Here is a 12,359-nt window from a genome sequence, read left to right on the forward strand (position 1 = left end):
AACACAGGTTCTCCTGACTCCAGGGCTGGTGGGTGCTCTATCTACTGCACCATCTAGCTGTTCCTGCACCATCTACCTGTTCCCATAGATGGCCTTTTAAAAGAATTTGATTTTGGAAAGGAGAGGTAGTGAACATAGCTAGGAGATGGTGGAATTTCATGTGTTTTTATTTTTATTTTTAAAGTTCCCTCCATGCTTAATCCATATGAAATCTCAATGGAAGCATTCAGGACAGAATTATTTCCAGATCACACTATTTTGGAGGGTGAGGAGAAAGATAGTGCAAAGAGAGAGACATGCTAAATATAGCAATAGGTACATTTCTTCTGGTTCCCATAACCCAGATTGAGCAGGAGTTTTATCTGTGTGATTCAGGCCCATCAAATTCTGCAGGCATGGAAGAGAACTTGCTCCTCCCCATTTGTTTTAGATTCTCTTAAAGGTGCCCACAAGAGAGGAACTCCTATTTCAGCTGGAAGATCTTAATCTTTTGGGGTTTTGACTCATGGTTGGCCTGCCTCCCCAAAAGGAATGGAATCACTGCAAGTCTCCATTGGACATTAGTTTCTTCTACCTGCCTGGATAAGTAATGTGTTCTCTTCCTGTGGGAGTATTTCAGGTTAGCTGGGTGGCCTACTATATAACTGATCCTTTCCTGAAACAACAGGACCTATGTCCCGACTCCATTCATCATCCAACTTCCTGGCAACCTCTGCCTCCTGTTCCCAGTGGTCCAGCCTTCTAACCAAAGGGCACTATACCCACCAGAGGAGAAGGCGGCTTTATAGAACTCAGAGCTAATGAAAGGAAAAATGGGTTCCTGTTGCAGACATCTGTGGTCCAGGAAAAACAGCACAGTGGAGCTACCTTTGTATCCACCTACTTCTTAGGGAGCCCAAGGATCCAGGCCTGCAGCTCCCACTCTCCCCACCCCCAAAACCCGGCTATGAGAGTTCTTGTTCCCAGTCAATGGAACGTCAAGAAACCTGTCTTTGTTCAAAGAAGACATCAGTCTTCAGCAGAGTCCCTGGCAGGGAGGGAAGCAGGTGCTCCAGTAGCAGCCGGCTGTTTATCCAGCAGCCCTTGTAACTCCAGTTAATTATTGATGGGACTTCAAGAGGATGGATGAGAAGGGGGTAATTTATTCCCGCTGGGAAAAGAAACAAGGGAGCAAATAGCAGGTTATGGTCTAAATCTGAACAGGAAGTTGCTCGAAGGTTAGAATTGGAGAGCTGAGGAATCAGGAGTTTGGCCGTGACATCTTGTTCTTCTGCTCTGTTGCCAGCACCAATCTGTGCTGCTCAGATGGCTGGGGCTTAATTGACCAAGCTGAGTTCAGGGCATCCATCCCCATGCGAACTAGTTGGTTCTGATATGCCTGGGCCTCTATGATGGAAGACCAGCCTTACAATTGGGAAGTTCTGAGATTGAATCTTATCTCTGACCTATTCTAGCTATGTAACCCACAGGCAACCTCTTAGTATCCCCAGACAACTATAATGTGCAGAATTACCCATCTGTATTGATGAGGGGAGTTTTCATTCTGGGAGATTCCTGAACCACTTCCCCCTGGTCCCATAATGTTGATGATGATGATCATGATGATGAGAATGATGGTAATGATAATAGTTTACAATTCTATGGTGATTTGAGGTTTTCAATGTTCCTCACAATAGCCCTGTGAAGTAGCTGGACACCTAGAAGAGTGTCCCATTTCTCAACTGATAAAAATAAGCCTCAAAAGTACTAAGAAGGTCAAGGTCATACAGCTAATAAAGGTCAGAGCTCCTAATCCCACTCTAGGCTTAGAACTCTCTCTACTCCTTGGGCCCCAAGTTTTGCATGTCCTCATTCACCAGGATGAACCAAGCAAGAATCAATCTAGTTAAGAGTAAGACCTATCCAATCAATCAATCATTTAGTCAGTCATCAAGCATATATTAAGCACCTACTATATACTAGGCACATGATAAGTGTTAGCAATACAAAAATGGAATAGGGTTAAGCCCTGCCCTCAGCTAACTTATACTCTCACTAGGGGTGACAAACATGTAAATATAGGCAAACTACCTACAATGAACTCTAAGTAGTTTGGGGAGAAAGGGATGATAATACTAAACAAGCAACTCATAATGAGGAAGGTAGGCCATGGGATGGAGCCTCAGAAGCTGAGGAGAATTGGGGGACTAACTCATCCACTAACTTGCTCTTTGAAAAGTCCTTAAGTTTCACTTTCTTCAGAACTGTTAAGTCTCATTTAGCTCTGCCCAAGAGCTTCTGTAACTTAGACAATGTCCCTTTACTGGGAGAAGACATCAGAAGGAGATGTCTCCAAGTCATTGGGTTAGGCTGGATTAACTACCAGCGTGGGAGGCAGGAGGCTCAGAGCCAAGTGATCTTGAACATGTCTTTTAAACTCTGTAACTCTCCATCATCAACATGCCGTTATACATCCCAATCTGTTTAATCAGTTGTCCTAGAGTAAAGATTTCACCAGACACATGAAAAGACAAAATAAGATACCGTTGGTCTCCTTACCTTGTCCCTAATTTTTTTCCTAAAGCTAGATTTAGTGCACAGAATTTCGGTTTCAGATACCTGACATCAAAGGAGGAAGGGACAGGATTGAGAGGAAGCAATAACTTTAACCCTTCCCCTAAGTCAATCTGTTAGGGGACTTTTCTCCTCATTAATTCATCATGGAAGTCAATGAGTGAATTTAGAATTTCTGCCAACTACCTTTCCCAGATTACAAAACATTAGAACTAGAAGAGTCCTTAGAGATCACCTCCTTTAATTCTCTCATGTTACAAAGAAGCTTAAGCCCAGAGTGGGGAAGGGTCTTGGCCAAAAAACACAGCAAGCTGTTGTCATCAGGAAGTCAAAGTAAAATGCATATTTTAGTTTTTTAAAATTTGTTTTGTGAGGCAATTGGGGTTAACTGACTTGCCCAGGGTCACACAGCTAGTAAGTGTTAAGTATCCATCTAGCCATCCCAGAATTTTAGCTTTTTATGCTTTGAATGAAAGGGGGAAAAACTGGTTTAGAAATTCTAAGGAAAGCCTGTACATGCATATCTCCGGTAGAAAGGGGCATATCTCAGCTGATAGCTTAATAGCAGAAGCAGAATTCAAATTCAGGACTGAATCCAATACTTGTCACTGTATCATACAGTTTTCCTAAGGTTTCTTCCCTTTCAGCTGGGAGGAAATCAGAAACCTACCTGGAAGAGGGAATGGTAGAGTTTAACTATTATATTACTCCCTGCACACGCTTGCACAAGTGCACACGCACACACACACACACACACACACACACACTGCTCTATATACCTCTCCCAAGAATTAGACTAAATGTTCCTTATTCTTTGTTAGGGCTTGTGGGTTCAATTTTCTGCTGTGTTAATGATTTGCTTTTTCAAAGGATTCAGGTTCATTTTCTGCTCTTGATACTCATTACCTGTGTGAGGTTGGGCAAGTCCCTTCCTCTCCATGGGCCTTAGTTTCCTTATCTGCACAATGAGGGTCTTGATTCATACTATCCACTTTGTGAGGTCTCTTCCAATTCTAATATTGCCTCAGTCTAAGCCTACTACTATTTCTTCCCCCCCCCCCCCGAGGCAGTTAGGGTTAAGTGACTTGCCTAAGGTCACACAGCTAGAAGTGTTAAATGTCTGAGAGTGGATTTGAGCTCAGATCTTCCTGACTTGAGAGCCAATGTTCTATCCACTAAGCCATCTAGCTGCCCCATCTAAGCCTACTTCTAAAGGATGAAAGAATACTTTAAAATATGTGGGGAGAAAAAGATCTTTGAAAGATCTAAAAACTAAAATCTCCCCTTATTTTTCCCCAATGTATTTTTATTTCATTAAATTTTCCCCTCATACATTAAAATTTTTAACATTAATTTTTAAAATTTGGAATCCCAAATTTTTCCCCCCCTTCTACTTCGCCTTTCTCTGCCTTGAGAAGGTAAACTACTTGATATCAATTATACCTTTGAAGTCATGAAAAACATTTCCATTTAGCCATATTGAAAAAGAAAACAGAAAAAAAAAGGAGAAAAATACAAAAAGGAAAAGGAAAAAAGTTTCCTTCAGTCTGCATTCAGAGTTCATCAGTTCTCTCTCTGGAAATAGATAGCATTGTTCATGGATCATTTGGAATTGTCTTGGATTATTGTCTTGATCAGAGTAGCTATCTCCTAGGATCATTGATTTAGAGCTGGAAGAATCCTAGATTTAGATTATTGAAAGGAGTCTCAGAGGTCAGCGAGTCCAACTCCCTTCAGATAGAAAACAGACCCAGAAAGTAAAATTATTCACCCAATATCACATAGGTAGTGAGTGTGAGAAGCAGGATTTGAACCCATGCTGCATCTCCTGGATGTCATCCAATGCAAGCCCCTCCTTTTGCAATTGAGCAACTGACTTAGTGAAGGAGAACTAATTTTGGAATCTGAAGAATCGGGTTCAACCACCTTCTCCCACCCCTTATCTGTGTGATTTGAAAAAGTCACTACCTCTCTGCACATCATTTCACTTATTTATAAAATGGGGGGAGGGAGATTGGAATTGGTGGTCTCTGAACTTCCTTGTAACTCTGTGATCCTATGACAAGACCCAGTGAAGCTAAATGACTTGCCTAAAATCACTCAAGTAGCCACAGAATGCAAATTCAGGTCTTCTTCAGAATCCATTACTTTCTACTCTATCATATAATTTTCCTAAAGTTTGCTTCCTTTTCAGTTAAGAAGAAAGCAGAAATCAATCTGGAAGGGGAAATGGTAGAATTTAACCATCATATTACGCCCTGTGCACATGGGTGTGTACACACACACACACACACACACACACACACCTGCTCAAATATGGGCTTACACAAGAAACTAGGATGCAGTAAATTATCAGTCACCTGGGCAGGGCCAAATAACTTACTTCCCAATAGGGCCATTCATTGCCCTGAGCTGGGCCAATCCAGATGTTAATCATTAATCCTACAGAAGGTTGAAATGGAAAGGCAGATGTTTCCATGTGAAGATACCAGGTATCCAGGGGTGTTCAGCTCATAGACAGAGATGAGCCGAATCCTGGTCACAATGGGCAGAGTGTTCCCATCGACTCTGCCTTAATTAGGGTTCCTTGACTCACAAACTATTTCTGTGTCCTACCCTGCACCTCCCCCCCAACAAAGCCAGACTACCGCATGGGAACACATTATTGGGATGTCCGCACTCCCTTCCTCCCCCAACCTCACCAATCTTTCCTGATGTTTTCATCACTGCTCTGATGATGTGATAATATTCTTACGTGGGGAAAATAAAAGTGGCATTTGTTTAGACATAATTAATGAAATATTTATGTTGCATGAGACTGTGTGATAAAGCCCCGTGCTGGCAGAGTCCATTTGCTTCTGATTACATTTGTGATTTTTTTATATGACCAGACATTCTGACGCCAGCTCTTTTACACCGAGCAGATGTCATGTTCTAAAAATGGGTGCCAGATGCTGAGAGCCACATAAGGGTAATTTGTTTAAGAGCTGGCTTGGACTTTTTGCATTCAATTAGACTGCGTGGTGACCCTCACACAATCGTTTGAGGTACCATGGCTAACTTCAGTCATGCATTTTAATAATAGATTTCATTTCTGAATGCGTTTGAAGTCCCATGATCCATAAGTGGTGTTTAAGGAATTAATTGATTTCTGCATAATACCTTGTGTGTATGTTTTTAAAATAAGGACACCAAGAGCTGTACAAAGTCCTTGGCCAGGGGCCAGAAATTTAATTAACACAGGGAGCCAAATTTCAGATTGCCCTTAGGTAGCTCTGCTGCTTAGGCTTAGGGCAGGTGCAGTGGATAAGGAGGGAAAGGGTGTGCTGGGTCATGAAATCTAGGGAAGAAATCGCTTGATTGGGTACTTTGTTCCTATTTCAGGCTCCAAGCACCTACCTGTCAGAGCACAGATGACTGAGTGTTATTCCTCCTCTTCTTCTGAGACTACCTCCTCCTCAGATGGTGAATTTGAACCCAAACCTTCCTTACCACCAAAGGTAATCTGCCCTTGGCAACTAAGGAAAGGGTTGTAGGGGGTGGCAGTTATTCTTGACTGATAGGGAAATTGTGAGTTTCCAAGCATTTTCAAGCTGGCAGATATTTTTATTTAACAGACTTACCTGTCATAGCATCTGATGTTTAGGCCCTCTTCCTCTTCCCTTGGCAAGAGTCAAGAGTCATTCCTTCCCAAGAATTGTCTTTGCATTTTCAGAATCTTTCAGGTTTCACAGATGAATCTTTTATTTCTCTAAGAAGAGCTTCATTTGAAGGAGAAGGGAAAAAACCCCCAAGACAGCGACATATTTACTTGAAACCACTTTGAAACTGCAGCTCTAAAGTGGTTTTAATATGAGGTCCAACAAGCAAACCATTGAAAAATGAAAACAAACAGATGCCTATGTCCCCAGGGGGAAACACAGCTTCATTTAAGAAGCACTAGAGGCAGATTGCATGGAAAATGTTATGTTTATTCTAATCAGAAATATTAAATGAACCATGCATTTGCATCTAGGCATTTATACTCTGAAAATGCCTACTGTGACTTGGGTTTGCTGACTGTAGACATAGAGAATTTCCTTTCTGCTCTGCTACTCCATAGAATTTGAGTCTTCTTTCTAGATTTTGATTCAAGTAAACTTCCTCCAATCAGTTCTTTCCTTCCCAAATTCTATCCTGTTTTTTGTCGTCCCCATGGGTCTCTGGGGCAGGAGCCTTTCAGAGGGCCTTTGGGCCAATGGCTCAGACTAATGTGTTTACACTGGTGGACAGAAAAGTGGTTTCTCTGCCATTTGCTGTGTTTATTTGTTGGCTCGGTGAGGTTCCCGGGAAGGAAGGAGGAGAACCGAATTTATTTACTTACAATTGTTTCTTCCACATCTGGTGATATAAGCACTGGAATTATCCCCAGTAACTTAAAGCTGCCTAACCCCACTGCTCAAATAAGACCAAGTCAATGACCTGGTGTGTATGTGTATGCTTGTATTTGTAAGAGAGAGAAAGAGACAGGCAGCCGAGACAGAAAGACATAGAGACACGCAGAAAGACAGCTAGAGGAAGGGAGGGAAGGAGAGGGGAGATACTGTGAGACATGAAGAAAGAGAAACAAAGGGAAAGATGAAAGGAGAGCATGAAGAGAGGTGAGATTGAAGCTGTTCCTGATTATCCATCTCTGATTAGATGTTGAAACCAAGTTTGTGTTTTCTGTTGATCTTTACACCCTCCATATCATCTCATTCTTCTTTTGACGGCTTCTCTCTCTCTCTCTCTCTCTCTCTCTCTCTCTCTCTCTCTCTCTCTCTCTCTCTCTCTCTCTCTCCCTTGATGTCTCCTCAATACAGGCATCCCCTAAGGCTCTCTCCTTAGCCCTCTTATCTTTTCTCTCTATATTGCCTCCCTTGAAGAACTTATTTACTTAGATGGCTTCAATTATCACGTCTATCTGAATGAATCCCAAATTGGCATCTCTTCCTTGGGATCCCTTCTTCTCCAGCTGTCTTTTGGAAATCTCCACCTTGATGTCCCAGCGACACCAAAGAACTCATCATCACCTAGAGGAGAATGAGATCATAGGTTGAGTTCGGGGGTGGGAGGGGTACTTTGGATGTCATTTATTCTATAACATCCTCTTCTTTAAAATGAGGTAGTTGAGGTGACTTGTCATGGGTCATCCAGGTGGAAAATGGTAAAACCAAGATTTAAACACAAGCCATCTCATTTCCAAAATGATCAGCTTTCCCTTGTACCAAGTTGTCTCCCTTGTGAGATGTTAATTGACTTGTCCAAGACTATTATAGTCCCTTCCCCAAGGATTAATGCTGACTCCCCACAGCCCTCTTGGCTAGTAATAATAACTGGCACTTAAATAGAACTTTAAACTTTGTAGTCCCAACACCCATCCCTGCCCAGTCATGCTGACTTTTTGAATGCTGAGACCACCTTATTTTCTCAGTCACCCACTAGCTGAAATCTTAAAGTCATTTTTGAATCTTATGCTTCTTTGTTTAGTCATTGGGTCTGTAAATTCTTTCTCTGCAGTATCCCTCCCATATGCTCCTCCTTTCCATTCCCTGCCTGTTTCCAACCTAATTCACTCCCTCATTGCTTCTTCCCTATTTCTCATAGAACTTTCCTTCTTTCTCATAGAACTATAATATAGAGGTAGGTAACGGTATCTTGGCAAATGTTTTACAATGGACTATTGGGAGAAAATGTATGAAGGACACCTTTTTAAGTTTAATCTGCATTAATAACATTTTCTCCTCACATTCTTAAATCTAGACAATCAACAAAACAATAAATCAGGCTCTGAATTGTAGCATGTGCTGATTTCTGAAATGCAAATGTTCATACTGGAAATTTAACAAATAGTTCCAGAAAGCCAGTTCAAGCTGGTTCCAGCATACTCTGGTGTTACTTACAGAAGCCTATGGTAAATAGGTTTACACATTATTTATTAATCAATAAGTCAGGCAAATGGCACAATCTGTCTACTATATGACACTATGTTCAAGCACTCTTCCAATGGTCTCATCCAGGTCTCTCAGACACATACACCAGAGATTTGATTCTCCACCCTTTATTGCTAGACAAAACTGCTAGGTAGGATTCAAAACAAAACAAAACATTTTGGTCAGAGTCAGAACTGATCTGGGGTATGATATGACATGTGGTTCCAAAATTATTACAATTAGAAAAATATCTGGCTTGTTAATGCCCCCCGTTCCTTACATCTGGAATTTTCCTTTCCATTTTCATAGAAAACAGACCATCCACATTTTATGGCCACATCATTTATTGTGCATAATGAATATGAAAGAAAAACTGTCTCCAAAAACTGAAACCTCTTCCCATGGGTCCCTTCAATTTTCTAAGATTTTGGAAATATGTGCCTGTGACTTCTTTCAGAGGAGAAGCTATCTCACCAGCTGATATTTTTGAAACTTGCTAGTTCCTATGATTCAGGAATTCATCTTCATTCCTGTGCTTCAAGCACCTAAGCAAAGTCTATCTTTGAAGTCCCTGCTTGCCTCTTTGTTCCCAATCTGAGTCTCAACCTTTCCACCTGCTGTTTCCAGTGACCACATGATGAGCCTCAGGAAGGCAGTGGTCAGGAGTATTAGTGTCAATGCCCTCAAGGCTCTCTGATTCCTTGCAACCACTATTAACAATTAAGGACATCTTCAATCCCCCTAGGTATCATTCCCTTTATTTATGTGCTCATACCTCAGAATTACTTAATGGTCAGGAATTTTCTCTTGGGTGAAGAAAAAGAAAAATTAGGAACCTTGGAATCTAGACACCCTCATGACAGATCCCTTGCCAATGTGTTTATCCCACTGAAAATTATGGAAGATCCCTTGGATTTTGACAAAGAGACATGGTACAAACACTGTAATATATTATCACACTAGCAATGGAAAGAACCACAAGAATATCTAATGCAATAAAATTAATTCAGATAATAGAGAATGAAACTCAGACTCAGAAAAGGTCATAACTTTTCCATTCTCAAAAAGAGCAAGTTAGAATCAAATGTAGACCTGGAACAGCAGTCTCCACTTCTAACTCATGCCATACTCATCCCCTAACTGACCTCTTCCCCTACAAGTGACATGGTCACTTTAAAGCTCAGATCTGATGGTTGGCATTCAGCACTTCCCTTATTGTGGCCCTAGTTTGATTCCCAATTATGGAAGTCCATTGAGAAAGAATATATTTTAGTGGATACAGTATTGGTGCCAGGGGTTCAAATCTTGCCTCGGTCACTCTCTGCATGACCCTTGGCAAGTCATTAAGGACAGGGTTTAAAATAAAGGAGTTAGATTTAGTGACTTCTAAAGTCACTTCCAAATATAAAACTACAATCCTGTCACTTTGCTGCTAAAAACAAACAAAATCAAACATTTCCATTGGTTCCCTTTTACTACAAAATAAAATTTAAACTTTTCAACCAAACTCAAAGACCTTGATGAATTTGGTCCTAATCTACCTTCCATGCCTTTTATCTTTCCACACCCTTTCAAGAATCTTACATCTCAACCAAAATGGTTCATTCAACTAGTATTTATTAAACACCTATTGTATCTTCCACTAGGAATGTCCTATTCCCTCTCCTCATCCATCTCTGCTTAACTATTACTCAGAGTTTAAGCTTAATTTTAAATATTGCCTCCTCTATGAAGTCTACCCAGATTAGTAGTAATAATCTCTTATTGGTTGGTAATAATCTCAGATTTTAGATACAATTAATGAAAGCATTTCAAAGAAGATAAAACAGGGATAATGTCAAATTTCTTCTTTTTTCCCTTCCCCTTCCTTTCCTCTTCTGTCTTTTCCTTTCTTTTTCTTTCCTTCTTTTCCTTCCTTCCTTTTTCTTCTCCCTATTCATTGATATCAATTTTTAACTATTCCTATTTCGGAATAGTAAGGCATAAAAACTTCGTTAACTTTTCAACACAGTTCTTCCTTTAATAGCATTTAGCTGTCTGAAATTTGGGGAAATATGGGATTCTTTCTCCACTATCTGTAAGAATAACAATCTAATTACCACCACATCCCTACTCTTCCTCCCTCATCAGTATCATATCCTAATCGAAAGGAAAAGAGAGGTTTCAAGAGTGATTGCTCAATTGTGTGCTATCTATACTAACTTGGACTGGATTATTTGCCATCAGTGCTTTCCTGAATAATGACAATCAATGCAAGTTTCTTACTCAACTTAGTTCTGCAAAAAAAGACTAATGGAGATTCTCTAGGGAAACTCCTCCCCTAGTTATACAAAGACCTTTCTTTTAAGGTTTGAATCCATGAGCAGAGCACATAGAGACTCATGTAACACCTAAAATGATCACAAGAGGACAGAAACAGATAGTCCTGTGTCTTGAAGTGGTCAATCAGAGCCCTATTCAATTCCTAATACCTGTTACCAATTGTACTGGGTTGATATGCTCATGCCTTCTGCCTCATCCAAATTTGTAGCTATGGCTGGTCTCAAATCACTAGCACCAATAAACTTTAATATACATATATTTGAATATTTGAATATTCTTTACTTTTTAAGTTTTGAGTGCCAGATTCTCTTCCTCCCTCCTGCCCCTTCCCTGTCTACTGAGAAGGCAAGCAATATGATATCAATTATATATGTGAAATCATACAAAACATTTCCATACTAATCAGTTTTTAAAAAGCAACAAAATAAAGAAAATGAGAAAATTATATTCCAATTTGCTCTCAGACTTCACCTGTTCTCTCTCTGGAGGTGGATAGTATTTTTTTCATTATGAGTCCTTCAGAATTGTCTTGATCAGCCAATCATTCACAGTTGATCATCATATGATATTGCTGTTCCAGTAAACAATGTTCTCTTGATTCTGTTTATTTCACTTTGCATCTGTTCATATTAAGTCTTCCCAGATTTTTCTGAAATCATCTTACCATTATTTCTCGTATTTTAATAGTATCCATCTCAATCAGATACTACAACTTGATCAGCCATTTCCCAATTGATGGCTCAATTTCCCTCAATTTCCTATTCTTTGTTACCATAAAAAGAGCTACAAAAATATTTTTGAATGTATAGTTCCTTTTCCTTTTATCTCTGGGATACACATCTGGAAGTAGTATTTCTGGGTCAACAGATATGCACAATCTTATATCCTGGGGATATAAGTTGCAAATTGTTTTCCAGAATGGTTAGACCAGTTCACTACACCAACGGTTTATTAAAGTATCTATTTTCCCCTTATCCACCTCAGTATTTGTAATTTCTGATAGGTATGGGGTAGTGCCTCAGAGTTGTTTTAATGTGCCTTTCTCTAATCAGTAATGATTTAGAGCTTTTTTCATATGATTATTGACAACTTTGATTTCTTTATCTGGAAACTGCCTGTTGATATCCTTTGATCATTTATCAACTAGGGAATGACTTTTATTTTAATAAATTTGACTCTATTCTACACTCAATATATATTTAAGAAATGAAGCCTTTTATCAGAAAAACTTGCTTCAAAAATTGTTGATATTATTTCATTGTCTATGGTACTTTTTTTTTTTTAAGCAAAATGTAGGTTCCCTGATTATCCCTTTTAATTAGGTCTGTTTTTTTGTTTTTGCTTTGACTGATTACTGACCTACCTTTTTATTTAGTTCAACTGAAGAGTATTAGATTCTGCCCTGGTCCTTTAACTGTATGTCTTTCTGTTTCAAGTGTACCTCTTATAAAAAACATACTAATCACTTCTGCTATCTGCTTCCATTTTATGGATGAGCTTGTTCTATTCATATTCACAGTTATGATTATTTTT

At 39.7% G+C, this 12,359-nt stretch overlaps 1 protein-coding gene across 9 annotated transcripts in view; it reads left to right on the plus strand.

Moving 5' to 3' along the window:
* MICAL2 (microtubule associated monooxygenase, calponin and LIM domain containing 2) overlaps positions 1–12,359 on the plus strand; it is a 296,098-nt gene that overhangs the window by 244,198 nt on the left and 39,541 nt on the right. For all 9 annotated transcript variants that reach the window (XM_031944246.1, XM_031944245.1, XM_031944242.1 and 6 more), the window contains one exon: positions 5,938–6,053. In XM_031944246.1, coding sequence (XP_031800106.1) covers positions 5,938–6,053 — 116 coding nt within the window. The remainder of the gene's footprint in view (positions 1–5,937; positions 6,054–12,359) is intronic.

Source organism: Sarcophilus harrisii, chromosome 6, assembly GCF_902635505.1.
Source record: "Sarcophilus harrisii chromosome 6, mSarHar1.11, whole genome shotgun sequence".
Taxonomy (NCBI): domain Eukaryota; kingdom Metazoa; phylum Chordata; class Mammalia; order Dasyuromorphia; family Dasyuridae; genus Sarcophilus; species Sarcophilus harrisii.